This window comes from Rhipicephalus microplus, chromosome X, assembly GCF_043290135.1.
Source record: "Rhipicephalus microplus isolate Deutch F79 chromosome X, USDA_Rmic, whole genome shotgun sequence".
In the NCBI taxonomy this organism is placed as follows: Eukaryota; Metazoa; Arthropoda; class Arachnida; order Ixodida; family Ixodidae; genus Rhipicephalus; species Rhipicephalus microplus.
The window spans coordinates 18,594,596-18,610,287 of record NC_134710.1 but is presented as its reverse complement, the minus strand read 5'-3'; the positions used below and the strand labels follow the sequence as shown (position 1 = coordinate 18,610,287).

Below are 15,692 nucleotides of genomic sequence, written 5' to 3'. Positions count from 1 at the left end.
GCCGACACACTTTGCTGCTTGGCTGACTATCGACGGCCAACGTTCTGGTTTGCTTGCTGGTATAGTGATGTTTCGTTTTCCGGGCACAGGTTCGCCCAAATGAAAAGTTCACTCGTGAAAGCAGTGGCTGCTGCCTTCGTCAATATCACGACCGCGTGACAATACGAAGGCTGAAAGCTAACACTGTTGCATCGGACATCGCGACACTCTACAAAACGCTGGTGTAAGAGAATAAGGACGACTGCTCCAGGGAGAAATGCTCTTATCCCACAATCTCTTCCCGTTGAGAGCTCGCCACATAAAAGGGTTTACGAGTCGCGCACTGATCCTTGTCGATAGCGCGCACCCTCGCCAGCTTATCGCAACCACGCCTTAAAATCAAAGTTCACCGCTGCTACTCGAACCCCCCCCCCCCCCCCCCCCCGTTTCTCCCGGGTCTTTTTTCATGCTCGTTCAAGGCAGGCAGCGTGTTTTATCTCTGCTTGAGCATTTGACGGCAGGTGTAACACTCAGTGGGACACTATCGCGTGCGCTGCCCTCTGAGCATGCAACGGAGATTGGCTGCCTGTTATATCTCTGCTTGAGCAGCGCTCACCACCACAGCTTGCGCAATCTTATGCACTACCCGGGTAGAACGTATGATGCACGGGAAATGTTACCAACTTGTAGTTTACGCGGAACAAAGCAGCGATGACAAAAACTCATCAAGTGTCTATATAGTTCATATCCTAATAAAAAAATAACTTAATAGGAAGTTTTAGAAAAGTGCACCGCGAGCCCTTGCGGTGCGGTCGTTGCCACTGCGCATGCGTCGTAACGCGAGCCGCCGTTCGAGTTCGCGGCCCGCCGCAGAAAATCCGAAAGAGCGGGTGGCGTTCGCGGCCCGCAAACGCTGGTTTCGAGGCAACTGTGCCGCTGTGGTCATGGATTGTGGTTTGCTGGAGGGCAAACGCTATTCTATAACTTGTATAGGCGACTTTGCGGGACCAAGAAAGTCGAACACGATGTCTTTGAGCAAGTGCTATGTGCACGTGGATGGCGAACAGCCGCCCTAAATGTGAGGTGACGGCACAAATTTATATGTATGTTACCGGTAAAACGGGCAATTTCTGCGGTAGTCGTGTCTTCTCGATGCTGTCGGCAAACCACTACCACGAGTTCGCTTGCGTTTGCATATAGCGTTCAGATTTCAATTGCTTAGATGCCAAGTTTGTTGCGCTGCTTTAAATTTATTTGGAGATCAGTGTGAAGAAACTAAACTTATGTCTGCTTTCCGAGTCCCTGGCATTATTGAAATTCGCAGTGTTCAGCTTCATAAGAAGTTCACTTTTGCCGAGGTTTTCATCAGATGTTATCAAGGTCGTATCGTGAGCTCAATGCCACCTTGGATTTTTTTCTACAGCTTCTTTGAAAGCATAATGATGCGCACAAAAAAATTATTTTATGTCCACTTCAACCATTCATGTTTTCTGCCGCGCATGTTTCATTTAGGATGAATATTCATTTCTGATAACGCAGCATGTTCACTGATTTGAATGTCGATTTAATTGTTTTGACAGCTCGCTTAGTCTTCGTCATAATGTACAATACCACTAGGATTGAGCATGTTTTTAATTACGCCGAGGTTCGCCCCCTAAGAACCACGTCTAATTTTGTGAAACCATCTAAAGTTTTATTGCTGGCTTGTTTCTTTTTTCCATTCCTCTTCATAGCGGCAGCTGTATATCGCCCGCAGCGAGGGCGCATGCAAGGATATAGTATTTTACGTGTAAAAACCGTGATATTATTAGGAGGCACGACATAGTGTGAGACTCCAGATTAATTCCGGCCACCTGAGGGTTTTTTTTATCGTGCACATATATTTATTCGAAGTGTAAGGGGCGACGACGACAACGGAGAGAGGGTCCACACACACCAAGCGCCCCTTCTGTTTACATAAAGCGTCATTCCATGGTATGCTTCAAATATGCAATACCAAGACGCCCTATCTGCCATTCTTTCACTTAAACCTAATCTCAATGCTACTATGTTACACTTTGATAGAAATGCAGCTGGCGTATGCGGGAATCTAACTCACGACTTTGATCCTAGCCTGACGATAGTTATAGCGCGAAAACAAAACGACGACACAGAGACACGAAGGACACGAAGGGCACGAGCGCTAACTTCCAACTGAGTTTATTGCGCAGAGCGCGAAAATATATAGAGGAGACAGTAACCATGTGACAAAGAACCATATGACACAAAGAGCACAACATGAGTAAGAGAAAAAAAAAACAAAAACAAAAGCACATAAAAAGGCAAAAAAATTCTACAGAAATGAAACAGAAAAGTAAAGATAATATAACTACTTGCGCGCATCAAAACCTTCGAGGAACCTTAGTTCCTTCTCGGACAGAGACAAGGAGGGCTTGCTAATACAAGACACCTGTTCGCGAGTTATCTGCGTGGCCTCAACAATGACTCGGGTGCGCTCATCTTTGTGCTTGTACAGCATCGCTGTGTCCTTGAAAAGGGGCACACAGTTTCACTCAGTGCAGTGCTGAGCGACAAAACCATCATTCCCGTTTCTAACATTGTTAGCGTGATCTTTCAGTCGATCGTTCAGACACCTTCCGGTCGTTCCGGCATCACAAGCACCGCATGAAAGGGGGGTACTATAGACAACTTCCCGGGAGCATGCCGCATACCTGTTTCTATGTTGAACTCTGCATTCCGTTGATGACTGTGTTTTCAGGGGGTTTGTAGATTTATTGAGGCTGAATAATTTGAACGGTGCCGAGAACAGGACACCAACTCTAAGTCGTTTTCCGATTTTCTTGAGCCTGTGTGATATCTGGTGTTTGTATGGAATCACGACTATCCTTTTATGCTCTGTATCCGTGTTGCTCGGGTTCTGTCGCTGCCTCTGCTCTGCCTTATTAGTCCACAGGATAGTCTCAGCAACAGAAGCGATAAACGCCTTGGGGAAACCCGAAGCCTTAAGCTGGGAAACTTGAGCTTTGAAGCTCGCGGAGATATTGTGGGCGCACGACCTATTTAAGGCATTCTCAAGACAGGTTCGTGCTATGCCTTGCTTAACTAACTTGCTGTGAGCGGAAGAAAAAAGAAGTAAAGGTTTCGGCGCACATGGTTCATAACACCAACACATGTGCTGTGAGCTAAAAAACAGTCTTAAATCCAAAAAGTGTAATTTGTCATTCTCGGGCATTTCATGTGTCAACACAAGAGGCTTTAAACAATCTTCACACACCTATCGTTTCAGTCGCAATCGAGTGGAACATAGAAGGGTTACAATTAGAAGGGTTACAATTACATAGAAGGGTTACATAGAAGGGTTACAATTTAGCAATCGCAACAAAAAGCGTAATTTGTCATTCTTGGGCATTTCATGTGTCAACACAAGAGGCTTTAAACATACTTCAAACACACCTATCGTTTGAGTCGCAATCGAGTAGAACATAGAAGGGTTACAATTCAGAAGGTTTACAGTTACATAGAAGGGTTACAATTTAGCATCGCAACACCTCAGCCTGCTGACTTATTGGTTGGTTTTGCATGAAAGACCTGTACATATAAACGGTCAGCGCGAACACGCAGCATAAATCTGTTGACTCTGAGTGGCGACGAGATGTCTACAGCCATCAGTTCAATAAAACACTTGCAAGGCTCCTGGTATGGTTCAGCAAGCTAGCAAGTTCAGCCACTTTCGCATTACATATGGTACTCTCGGAAGGCCGATGCCCGATCTCGAAATGTACAGCGGTTGTCTATTTCCTGCAGTTTCAGTTTACAAATGCACTTCTTTTTCATATGAGTCCGGCCATCACGTTTCTCCCATTAATAGTTGTTAATACTGTGCACGGCAAAATATTCTTCAAAGGGACAAGACCGCAGAAGTATCGACGGACTTTCATAATGCACTCTTGATGCCATTACTTCTCGCACTGTTTGCATTGTAAACTGTAGAACTTCACGGGCACTTTCCAGCTCTTCGACAGTTTTAAACTTTTGTAGCAGCCCGCGATACAGCAGGAGTGCATGCCTGCTTTCCAGGATGATGAAGGAGCGGCACCGATAGCGAGCGAAATGCGAGATAAAAGCCCCAAGGAACACGTTTTCCGAGCGCGCAATGGGAAAACCAAGCAAGCACGGCCCGTCTGAGTGACCGGAGCTTTGCCCTTTCTACTCTAGGGCTGTGAACAGCGCTGCGCAAACTCAAGCCTGTGTTTCCTATAGTGAGTTTGATTGTACAGTATATGCCTAGAACGTGCTGACTGAAGCGCCGTAAGGGGCCAGCTTGCTCATCACTATCGGGAAAGCAACAAGACAACCGCCATTGTTACCTACATTATTGTACGTATGTTTCCGCATTGTTCACATTTTCATAAAAAATCAGGCAGCGCTTATCGTATTTGTAATGGTTGAAAGATCAAGTGATGTATTTCTTGTGGTGCTGGGTGTTTAGACACCTACAAATACTTGCCCACAGAACAGTTATACTCATTTACCACAAAGCTTCATGAGTGAGAGCGGCGGAAGCAATTGATTACCACCGTTTATTGGGACAGGTGAGCCGCTCCGTCATTTTGGGAAGTATTGCATCGCTTATTGTTCTTATGCTTTCCTTCTGCCATATGGGTGCTCGTTCGATGCACTCGATCATGTTGACACTGGTTGGCGATGGAAGCTATCGCAGCCTGAGCATGTAATGCTTCGGTTAAACTGCCATGGAGGCACACCTTGCTTAAATGGTCTAGATTTATTTTTAACAGAAACAGCAATCCAGCAGTGGTTGTCCTTAGGAAGAACAAGAAGTGATTGACATGTTGCATTTGTAAACAAAACAAAATGGATGTTCTGTACAAGCTGCACCTCATAGCTGGGCCTTGTTACGCTGGTATGCATGACACATCTTTTATATTTGGCTTGACAATTGACTCCACGTAGACACAAGTGCTGATGGTTCGTTCTCCTTCGCCGTTGGTCATCACAAAACTCTTCGGCGACTCTTTTCAGATCTTGTCCCTGTTCCCATTGCATCATCTCTTGACACTTCGAAGTCCGACTGACCATACTACATCATCAAACAGCATTCTCTGGTTGAACAAACTACACTATCACTTCAACAACAAACTTTTTCACTGACTGACGCTCTGTTGCCGCGTGGCCGCGCGCTTGTGTCCGGGAAGCTTCTACATGCTTCGTCTGTGTGTAGCTTTGTGGCAACTATAGGCAAAGGGTTGCATCCTTCTCACAGATTCATCTTGCGGCGCAATTGGCTGGCATTGCTCTGATTTTCCTAATTCTCCCGATCTTGCACAAGCGTTAGGTTGTCTCGGCCAGTCTCGGACAGGGGGGGGGGGGGATTTTAAATAAGAAAATTCAAAAGAAAAGGGAGCCCCGTAACTGTTTGCAGGAAAGTGCGACACCTCAAGAATAGCTCACGAGGGAATGGGATAAGGTGGGATTAAAAGGGATAGAGAAGAAGTTTGAGGACGGCGGGCCGATCGGTGAAAGCTATGTTGGTGCCTACGAGGTCACGGATGACACAATCGTTCAGCACGTTAGTTGCGGCGGCATTTTCCACAGAGAGGGCAAGGCAAGGGATGCATTTTCGGCACCTTTTGATATTTGTTCTTTCCATGCATGTACTCTGTCGCGCGCAAACCATTAGTGTCGGGGTTTTTGTGCCATCGATCGAAATCGGCGACGCGCACTTAGTTAAGCGCTCGTTTGTGACAAGCACCGTTCAAAAGTCCACTTTTGTAGAGCCCCTCGTCTTTCCTGCATCTTCCAGTTCAGAATTAGTAGCATGGCACCCGAACAAGGGGAAAATCAAAATCGCAGCGGCGAACTTGACCGATCTCCTCACAGTAAAGCGTTGTCGTCTGCTCGGCTTCCCAGACATTCTGTCGCCGGCGCCCGCTAGGTTGCTTTAGGTGTAAAGATAGTCTAAAATAAACCGCACAAACTCAGTGCCGCATGAACTCCATTCCTCGAGTGTGTGGTAAATGGTGGAGCACTAGGAGCAAGCTGAAGGACAAGAAAGCTGACATGCTCGTGTTCTTTCGCCAAAAATTTTTGCGACACATAAGTCTAATTGTTCATCTGTAGCTTGAAGGAAGCCGTTATATAAAGTGCAACAGCATCAAACTCAGTTCCAAACTCAGTTGGAACTGAGTTGGAACTGACAAACGCAGCTTTAAACTCAGTTGCATTCTCTGATTTCTAAGTAAAGATATCAAGTGGTAGTGTATTTACTCATGTAATGAACGCACTGTCATTATAATCACACCCCCCAACTTCAGCCATCAAAATTTGGATTTGTCTTTCCCCTGTGTAATCGTTGCACCCCCTACATTCATCTGGGGCAGTCCTGCTAACCGATACATAGCGCCTCCTTGCCTGTTGAATCTCTTTCGTTCTTTATTAATAAGGAGTTTTAGCTTGTACGAATACTTCTTTACGTTAGCGTGTTACCGGATACCGGTTTGCATTTCCCATCATAAAATAACAGATATTTTTCATTTTAGCACCTCATGTGTAACGTTTACGTACATACGTCAATGCATATACCTTTACGTTTTCGCAAACCATAAATGCTGATGCTAACAGCATATAAACTGCATTTAACTTACATCTGATTGAACCATCATTGTGGCGAAATCACGAGATCTTCTTTTATCGCGTACAGTGTCCTCGTATGCGCAAAAAGGTTAAAAATACAAGACTACTGCAATGATGGTGTCAACATCTTGTGACACTTCGTGCAACCACAGTCGGGAACACGTTGAATTAGGCGTAATGTTTTTGAGGTGAAAATGGTTAAAAAGATAACTCATTTGTAATAACGCCCCTGTACAGTTTATTGCATCAGACGTACAATATGCAATGTTTCTGCAATTACAATTTTGTGATTACCTGGTTCACTATTGACCCGCTAGATGGCGCCACCTGTCCAGCTTGTTGGAAGTTTCCACATTTACGGCGTCTATGTCCTAATCCATTCTAGCTTTGGTAATCCGACTGAAACAATGTAATGGCTATTGGCGCTCACACTTCGGCTTATTTCAACTCGACGGTCGAGTTCCTGCAATGCGGATACCACAAGTTTTTATGAACGAAGGTGGATTTGTGAGATAGGGCGGGAAAGTGAAGCCTATAGGGTGGTAAACGTAAACTTTTAAACCAGATCTGGTGGGAAACGTGAAGGTTTACGTTTCGTAAAGACCCACACATGCGCAGATTCTATCCGGTATCCGGTAACACGGTAACGTAAAGAAGTATATGTACAAGCTAGAAGCCCCTACTATGCCGACTCTCCTCGTCTCATTGGTGAGGTGGGTCCCCGGCTGCCGCACTCCATATTGTTTCTCTTTTCATCTGTGCTTGGCACGTCTCCACTCTTTTTTCAATTATCTATGTGCCACAGTGGAGTTCACGAACGGTGCGAGTGTAGAGACATTGCAGCTGATAAGCACACAGCAAGCGAAGGCCGAGAAACTACCCGCGCCAACCGCCGGGTCCTTTCTGCAAATATGAAACTTTAGGGCCCAATCACTTGCATGCAATTTTCGAGCGACAACGCAGCATTTGCGGTCGCGAAGGGTCATTTGTTGCCATCGCGTCACAGGTTTCTGCAGAAAAAAATCGCTTGTCACTCAGAAAAGACAGTGACTATTTGCGCAACATGGTAGCACACCTGATATTCACTTCGGTTGCAATTTGCTTTTCATGCTTGTTATCCGTGTGTACTTCAAGAAACGCAAGATGCAAGCAACCTTTTTTACGGTAACTTCTCATATTGACAGCGAGGCGGTGGCCGTATTTTGGCGTTAATCTTGTTATTGACAGTTTCTTTTGATGCTTCGATGGTAGCTTGCTGCTATGTTAGTTACTTGATACAATGTCAATGGCGCCGTTGCAGTCATTGTGCGAGGTTGCCGCAAAGTTGGCAGAGAGCGTTGTAGCGCACGCACTCTTCTGGGCACCCCTTGAAATCACAGCAGATACCACTGTAGTTGTTAAACGATTGTGAGAAAAGATAGCCGCGAAACGCTCCTATATTTTATGGCATGGGCAGGTGGCACTGGTACAGCTTGCAAAAGATAGCGCTATTAACCACGGAAGATGACTGAAGTGTAACAAACAGAGTTAATATACTGACTCTAGAGGAAAGGCTGCCCAAATGGCCCATGCATTAAAACCTATAACCACTTGGGTGCCGCCACGCTGAAATGATACTCGGCTTTCGGGTGATGTATGCTCCCACTCGCCACTGCATGCTGCAATAACGCCTTACATTTTTTGCTGTTTTGTGGATCTATCTTGCATCTCAGTAAGAGGCTGTTGCATAAAATTGATCTGTTTGCTCACGGCAACAAAAAACACGAACAACGAGGCACAACCAAGGTGGCGGAATAGGCCGCACGTCGCATGGCCCTGCTCCCAAATGTTGATACGGTAATGGTGGCGCCATATTGTAAACAAACCTGCAAATGCTTTTTTCCGCACGCAGCAAGTTAGATAAATGACCATTTATCTTTTGTAAAATAGTTGATATAAACATTACTCAATTTCAGTATGTTTACAATACATGAACACGCTGGTTTATTATTTATACTACAATAATTTGAGTGTTTTAAACTGATAAATTTAGTGCTTCTTTTAGGTGTTGTAATGCCAACAATGACAACATTCGAAGATGTAAGCGCTTTGGTGGTTATAGCATTTCCTGCCCAGCTTCTCCTCCAGAGTCTGTATATTAACTCTATGTCAAGAAAGAAGATGTTTCAAACAATGTATGCATATGTCAGTTGCGAAAGGCTGAGCGACCTAACTTTTTTGGGGCGGTTACTGCATTTTTTGCTCATCCCCAAAAAGATTTAATAAAATTTACCCCGAATAATAAGCACACTCACAACTTTGCTCTGATTTTTTTAGAAAAAAGTGTTTTCATTACGCGAGTAAATACAGCAATTGTTCGGGTTTCACCTTCCAACACAAGAACATTAAGAACTGAGTTTGTTTACTGTAGGAATACGAACTTTTTAGGTGGACATGATCCGGAATATTCACTGCAGGAGTCATAAACAAAGGGGTATTATTGGTAGTAAGCTTTCATGAATGTCTTGGAAATATCATCGGCCAACAAGGGCATAGTTATTAACAGCGCTATCATTAGTATCACCTGTGGTAATGCTACCAGTGGTATTATCGATTGAACTGCAGGAATACTATCGGTAGTTTCTTTCGGTACATAGTTGTATTGATAGTCTCCTTCCAATAGTGTAGGGTAGCATACCGGATACTAGCATCTGGTTAACCTCTCTGCCTTCCTTTTTTCTCGTTTCTCTCTCTCTCCTTACAATAGTGATAGTTTTTATACTACTGATAGTTTTACATCACTCGTTTGAGTAAGTGGTACGAAGGCTTAGACGTATGTGGGTTGTGTTGTTCTAGGTTACTTAAATATCTGCACAGTTTCACCTGCTAAAAGAAACATTTTTTGAAATTACCTCCTAAAGTGACTCTACCACAAGTCATTTTAAATCCAACAAATAGTTGAAGCCATTGCTGATAATTGGGAAGTGGCTACTTTAGCCAAACACATTTCAACTTGAAATTTTGTGATAATTTTAAAGATTGGCCAGTGTGTGAGAGTTTGTACAGTGATATTTTACACACACAGAAATTGGTATGCTCCTTATCGTGCTTTGTGAAGCCCATTTTTTCTTGCTCAAAAGCAAATCAAAGTGGACGATTGGGCCAGTTGGTGATCCATGAGCGATGTATACTGCGTGGTTGAAGACATAGATAGGAAACACGCACTAGTCCTTGTCTTTTTCTCGTCCGTGTTTTCTACCGTGCAGTATACATCGATCAAACACAAAATCATGCTAGTTGCTCGAGAATTTTTACCTATTAAAGGTGAAGAGTGGAAAGGTGCTGTTCTTTTATTAAGTTATAAAGCAGGATCATTGCACTCTTCCGATTTTTTGAAATCTTTAGCATTATTTTCTCTCAGTCAAAACAAGAAAGGAGTCTAGTGCAAGTTCATTTCAGAAATCGGTCGGTTATAGATGATGGCTGATGGCATGTAACGCTTTGAAACGGGCACAATAGCCAAAGGCATCTTCACTTGATTGCACTATGCTGGTGCAGGATAAGAGAGACATGTCCGCATGGTTTAACCTGTTTGCTGACCTGGACCCCCTGGCCAACCCGGATGCCATTGGAAAGAAGTCGACTGAACAAGACCGAAACTGCTGAAAGCCCTTGAGCATTCTGAGAAGGTAGATGCATATTATGGCACCTACTCTGTGGGCAGTATGTGAAAGGGCACCACAGTGAAGCCATCCTGTGACATTTGAGCCATGCAGCAATATTTCTAAAAATTTGTGGTTGTGCACATTAAGGAGCACTTCGATGATCTTGAATTAAAGCAGCATGTGCTCTGTAGATGCAGTCCGTTTCTTGCTACAGATATTTTATATTTTCCTTTTTTTCTTGTATGCACTCTGGTTAATGAAATGTAACTGCAAGTAGTGGGACTTTGGAAATTAATCGTCAGTAATATCTTTGGCGGGTTCTCTTCATGGGATTGCTACGCGTATTACCGCAAAAGAGCCATTCACAAGGCAGTGTTATGCTGTTGTGCGAGGAACTAGTCTTGAATCATAACAGGCTGCAGCAGCCTCAGTGACTGTTAATAAAGAGAGTTTATGTCCACTTTTTACACTGCTGTACAGTTTGAAGATTTTGTATGCTGTGTTGTACCTACAGAGTTGGTGTGTGTGCACACGTTATCTGGCATAGTTTTCTGTGACACCGTTTGCTTAGGAGTAAACAAAGTACACCTCAGTGGGGAGGCACATTCTTGAATATGGTGCTTTCCACGAATTCATGAATTTTATGATGTACCTACCAATGTAGGTAAGCTTGTTTCGTGGAATTACTAAGGGACATGTCTTGAAAAATGGTCTGCTTATCAAATGTTATCTAGATCATGGAGTTGTGTCTATGATTAAATCCCTGGTTGATGGTTTCAAGTTTTAATTTGTGAAGCAAATTGAGTTAATAGTGCACCTATTCCATGCAATGTGTTATAGTGCACTTTCTTTTTACAATGACCTTGAAAAGCATTTTCATAATATTAGCAAGAAATTTAGTTACTAAATTGTGTTCGGCTGTTTCCTTTCATTTGACTGATTATAATTTTTTCTTTCATAGGCAACTTTTGACCCTTAAGCAGGTACTACCTACATTTAGAAGAGGAAGAACAAGAGAACTGTATCAACTTTTTGTTTTGGTCATTGCACTGAACTGATGAATTCCACTATGTGTGGCCTTTGGAGTAAAGAGAAAGATTCCCTTAAAAAAGCACCCTCAGGATTTTTTTCTTTGTTTCATAATTTGTTTTTATTTTTTTATATTGATACTCTAATCTGAAGAACCTCATTATTTTATATGCATTTATGATATGTGCAATTAGATTTTGCTTTTCTTGGTTGCTTTTGATACAAAAGCTCTCATACACTTCTAGTCACGTTTTTTTTCTCATCTATTTTGTAAACTTGTGAGAGGATTGTTGTGTTTGCTCTGTACTTCAGTTATTTTTCAGAGCATTTATTTTAATTTTTGACTGTGAACTTTTAGCATTGACATAAAAAGCTATGGGTTGTCACTATTTTATCAGAGACATGAATATTTGTTGAGTCCTTCTGTTCTTTTGGGGAAGGGAAGCATTCTTATAAATATAGTCTGCCATTTTCAGCTTGATTTGATGTCATAACTGTTCTATTAATAAGTCATTTTATCAATGTAAGTCGCATTTGGCTGCTCAGAGCTTTGTTGTGACTGTATTTTGTTCTATATTATGTGCAGATTGTGCTATTCTGGCTTTGCAGTGGCGGGAAGGGTTGACTTGTGCAGTAATACTTTTGGTCACTGAGCAAGCATTCTTGGTTAAATAAACGTGTATTAAATGATGCCTGTATGCGCATGTTGACTGAGGCAGTAATGGGGTAGCTCATTAGGATGCTGCTCCCTCGTGACTGCCTGCTGTGGTAGCTAAGCTAAGTGACTATGGCATTTGCATTTTTAAGACCAAGGTACTGTGTTCAGTACCAGACCCATTTAAGTGGTCAAAATTTGATCAATGTGTAGTCCTCTTCAATGATGTGCCTTAAATTGTGGTTTTGGGATATACATCTCGAAATTTGTTGTTCACTCATATCTTTACTGGTATTACTTTCACTATATGTGAGCAGCAAGGTGTGCAGCAAGGTGAATTCCCAAGAGGTCTCCAAACTAGTATGCCACTTGCAGGTTCACTAAGCTGAAACGTGCTTGATGCAGTGGTATTGTTGCTACTACTTTTTGCAGGGGAAGTACAAGTGCTTGAAGTGGAGCAGAAAGTAAAGTGCAGCAGTCACTTGCTTACCATGAAACTGCCCAGCCATAGTGGGAATTATTCCGAAGACTGGGAAGGGCTGGGGTAATCCCGTGTGCCTCTCCTGCGATCACTTCTATTCTGATAATACTTCACTATCCTGCTCACACCTTTGCTTCGGCTCATCTTAAAAACTGTGTTGTAAACAAGAGTTCAGGGTTTACAGTGGCAGGGAAACGAGATATGAAAGTTATTTTGCATGATATTACGATGATTAGGCTGACAATATTTTAGAGAGATTATTAAATTATATATCACTAATGAAATGCTGGCTACAGTAAAGTGGCTTTACTCTTTAAAGTGAGATCATTCATTCACCTTTCTGAAATAGTGCGACTTTTTTTTTCTGAACACTTGGCATGCATCAAAATATCTGTCACAGAAGAGAGGCTGCAGTTTGGGCAGCAGGTCATAGAAGTCTCTTTGCGCTAGTGTTTCAAAATGTTCCCACTTTACATTGCAAGGCGCACATGATAAACAACAACAACTGAGATATATGCGTAAATTACATTGGCATAACTGAGGAAAAAGGTTGCTGCCAGAGTTCCTGTGGCTAGTGTGGGTGAAGTTGTTAAAGAGGTACAGCTATAACACATCAGATTGGCACCAGCAGTGTCTCATTTGTAGCCTTGCGTAAACCAAAGAAATTTTAATATTGGTTTATGAATTAAATAATTGTGTGGAATAATAAAGCATAATAATAGAAGATTGTGAAATTGTCTCTTGCATTTGAAATTATGAGCATGTCAAGTTTCTCACAGCAGTTCTTTTTTTTTTTTCATGTTTCAAGGTTGTTCCAAGAAAATTCGACGCAAGAATGCTAAGCGAGTGGGGGCCAACACATTAGCAGCACTGTCAAGGCAGACACTAGTAAATGACTGACATAATGGCTGGGTAGTGATGCCAACGGGGGGATGGAGTTGCCGAAATCAATAAAAATGCCTTGCTTCGAGGCCTTCATACATGCTCATTATCACCACTCAAAGCTGGTGCGCAGTTGTCCAAGCTACAGCTGCACCCAAGAGCATGCTAGCAAGTATTGCTGAAATGACCTCTTGAGCATTGTTTACACCGCTGGATACAGTGATTTACTAGTGACGTACAGTAGGAATCCCACTTGCCTAGAGCAGTGAAGTGTGTGGCTGTGGACGCTGTTGTCGTCCGCCGCTGCTATCTCATGTTAGCTAGAAGTGTTTGTTCATTCTTGAATTATAGCACAAGGACCAAGCATGCAGTTCTGCGACTGTTAGGCATATTTATAGTTTCACTCTTAACACATTTCCGCAGAAAACGGCAGCTGAGGTGGCCAGTTGGGCGCTCTAGGCAAGTGTGATTTCGTCTGTGCAAATAACTTAGTAGGAGCCGCACCCCTGCCTTAACGCTAACTTTTTTTGGGACCCGACAAATATGGAAGGGGGGGGAGTAATAGTCTCCCTCCCTCCTCATTGGCCGGGTCTGAAAGTAGCAAGCATTTTGCAGTGAATGGTGTAAAAATTATGAAAATGAAGTGATAGAGTGCTCTTCCCAATGACCTGCCTTGGGTCCTTGGCTCTCTGGAGAAAAAGGCTACACGTAAACAGTACTGTTTGAAATGTAACATCACCTATCCTCGGCTACCATTATCATCGAAAGCATGCATGGCCATAACCCGTCAATTTGAACAACGATCGGAAGAGTCCGGTTGAGGAAATGTGTGGGACCCCCCCCTTCATCTCTTGTGTGTTCCCACCTATCCCTCATTTGTGTTAGTCATACGCTACTAGCTTGCCATGTCAGTTTTCTATAGGACGGAGTTACATGACATCCATGGCATGATTTTAATGTTATGACCAGTCATATATGTTCATCATGTGCTCTTGCCATGCAATCAAGTAAACGGCTGTTAGATAATTATTTATGACCCAGCAACACCACCTGGAAAAATACTATGTCTGCAACGTAGCTTTGCCATTAAAGGAACGCTGCCACACGTTTCGAGCGGCGCTGTGTGGTGGTGTTAGCTAGAGTTGATGTATATGCTTCCTTTAGGTACAAGACTTGCGTGTCTGTTTTCCAAATGCCGCTAGCAACCATGCACTGCGGAGAAGCTGATGCACAGGCCGCACCTAGAAGACATGGCCGCGCCGCTGAAAGCTGTTGCCGTCCACTTAGAATCTAACGTCACCATCGTGCGCTTTGCATCTCGCTAGCTACTAACTGGTACTTTTGCCTTAGATTGATGTCCTTGAGCTTCGACAGCAAAGTATTCACGTCGATTCGGCACCATTTACGAGAAGCGTACAGAAATAAGCGATGCTGTAGGCTTAGTGAGTACACAAGAGTTGCAACGTGGGCTTGTTGGTGATGCATTTGAAAGACTTTAATGCAGCAAAAAAACGTCTTTCAAATTCTTTCTTGGTGAGTAGTCTGAAATCTTGGAGGACATGTATTGCGTGTTTGTCACTTGCTTTTCATCCTCTGTAACTGGAGGCACCTCACGTGGCTGCAGCGGTGGCACATGTTAGTCGGCATTACTCCGCGCCTTTGCATTACTGGATAGACTACAAAACGTTTTTGTACTCACGTGGCAGTGTCCCGAAAGCAGGTGTGTCTTCTTTAATCGCCGGTCGCCGACACGCCAGGCATGCCGACTGGCGATCGGAGGTCGCGTGCAAAAACAGTGTGGCCATGAATGCATTCATTCATTCATTCATTCATTCATCCATGGCCCCCACTGTACAGTGGGGCCATGAGCACACTGCGCTTGCACAGGCCGCCACAGGCGGCGCATATAACGCCGTGCGTCCAGCGCCAACGCGGCCGTTTTCGCGTCCCTGGGGTGATAGAGTTTCCTCGGAAATTGCACGCGCGGCTGTTTGTTCAAGCGTTGTGTTGTCTGCTTGTATTTCTCTGCAAACTGCTGGCTGGTTTCTTCCGAACGTGTAAGGTGTGTATTAATTTTTCCGACGGGAAAATATAGATAATGACAAAATTCTGTACGATTCTGTACGGGGCACATCATGTATACAGTGTCAATTTTTTTGAAAGGAGACATGGCGACGCGTGGCCTGCGCGCTCCGGCGGCTGCTGGCAGCGTGTTCAAGCGGGAGCGAGAACAACCACAGTGTCTTTTCGCGTCATCTCGTGGTGAGTGGAACAACCATTCGTTGCTGATATAAAACGGCAAGATTGCAACCCCTCCCCCTTAAAGCCGATTACCGGCTTTCGCGTGATCGTCTTGAATGGGGAGGGGGTC

The 15,692-nt window shown here is 43.7% G+C and overlaps 1 protein-coding gene and 1 long non-coding RNA gene across 11 annotated transcripts in view; one reads left to right on the top strand and one right to left on the bottom strand.

Moving 5' to 3' along the window:
* The window catches only part of ICA69 (islet cell autoantigen 1-like protein), a 117,425-nt gene extending 104,008 nt beyond the window's left edge, over window positions 1-13,417 (top strand). For 3 of the 10 annotated variants that reach the window (XM_037426612.2, XM_037426611.2, XM_037426616.2), the window contains one exon: window positions 10,168-11,993. In XM_037426612.2, coding sequence (XP_037282509.2) covers window positions 10,168-10,275 — 108 coding nt within the window. In that variant the 3' untranslated portion in view covers window positions 10,276-11,993. Of the gene's footprint in view, window positions 1-10,167; window positions 11,994-12,390; window positions 13,164-13,247 lie in introns of those variants that run through there. The other 7 variants (XR_005110334.2, XR_012888109.1, XM_075881890.1 and 4 more) reach the window with 7 other exon arrangements.
* Window positions 13,272-15,404, bottom strand: LOC142777463 (uncharacterized). The gene is made up of 2 exons (XR_012888110.1): window positions 15,021-15,404; window positions 13,272-14,939 (listed from the first exon to the last, which is right to left on the bottom strand). It is a non-coding gene; the product is annotated as an uncharacterized LOC142777463 (long non-coding RNA).
* Window positions 15,405-15,692: the final 288 nt, after the last annotated feature.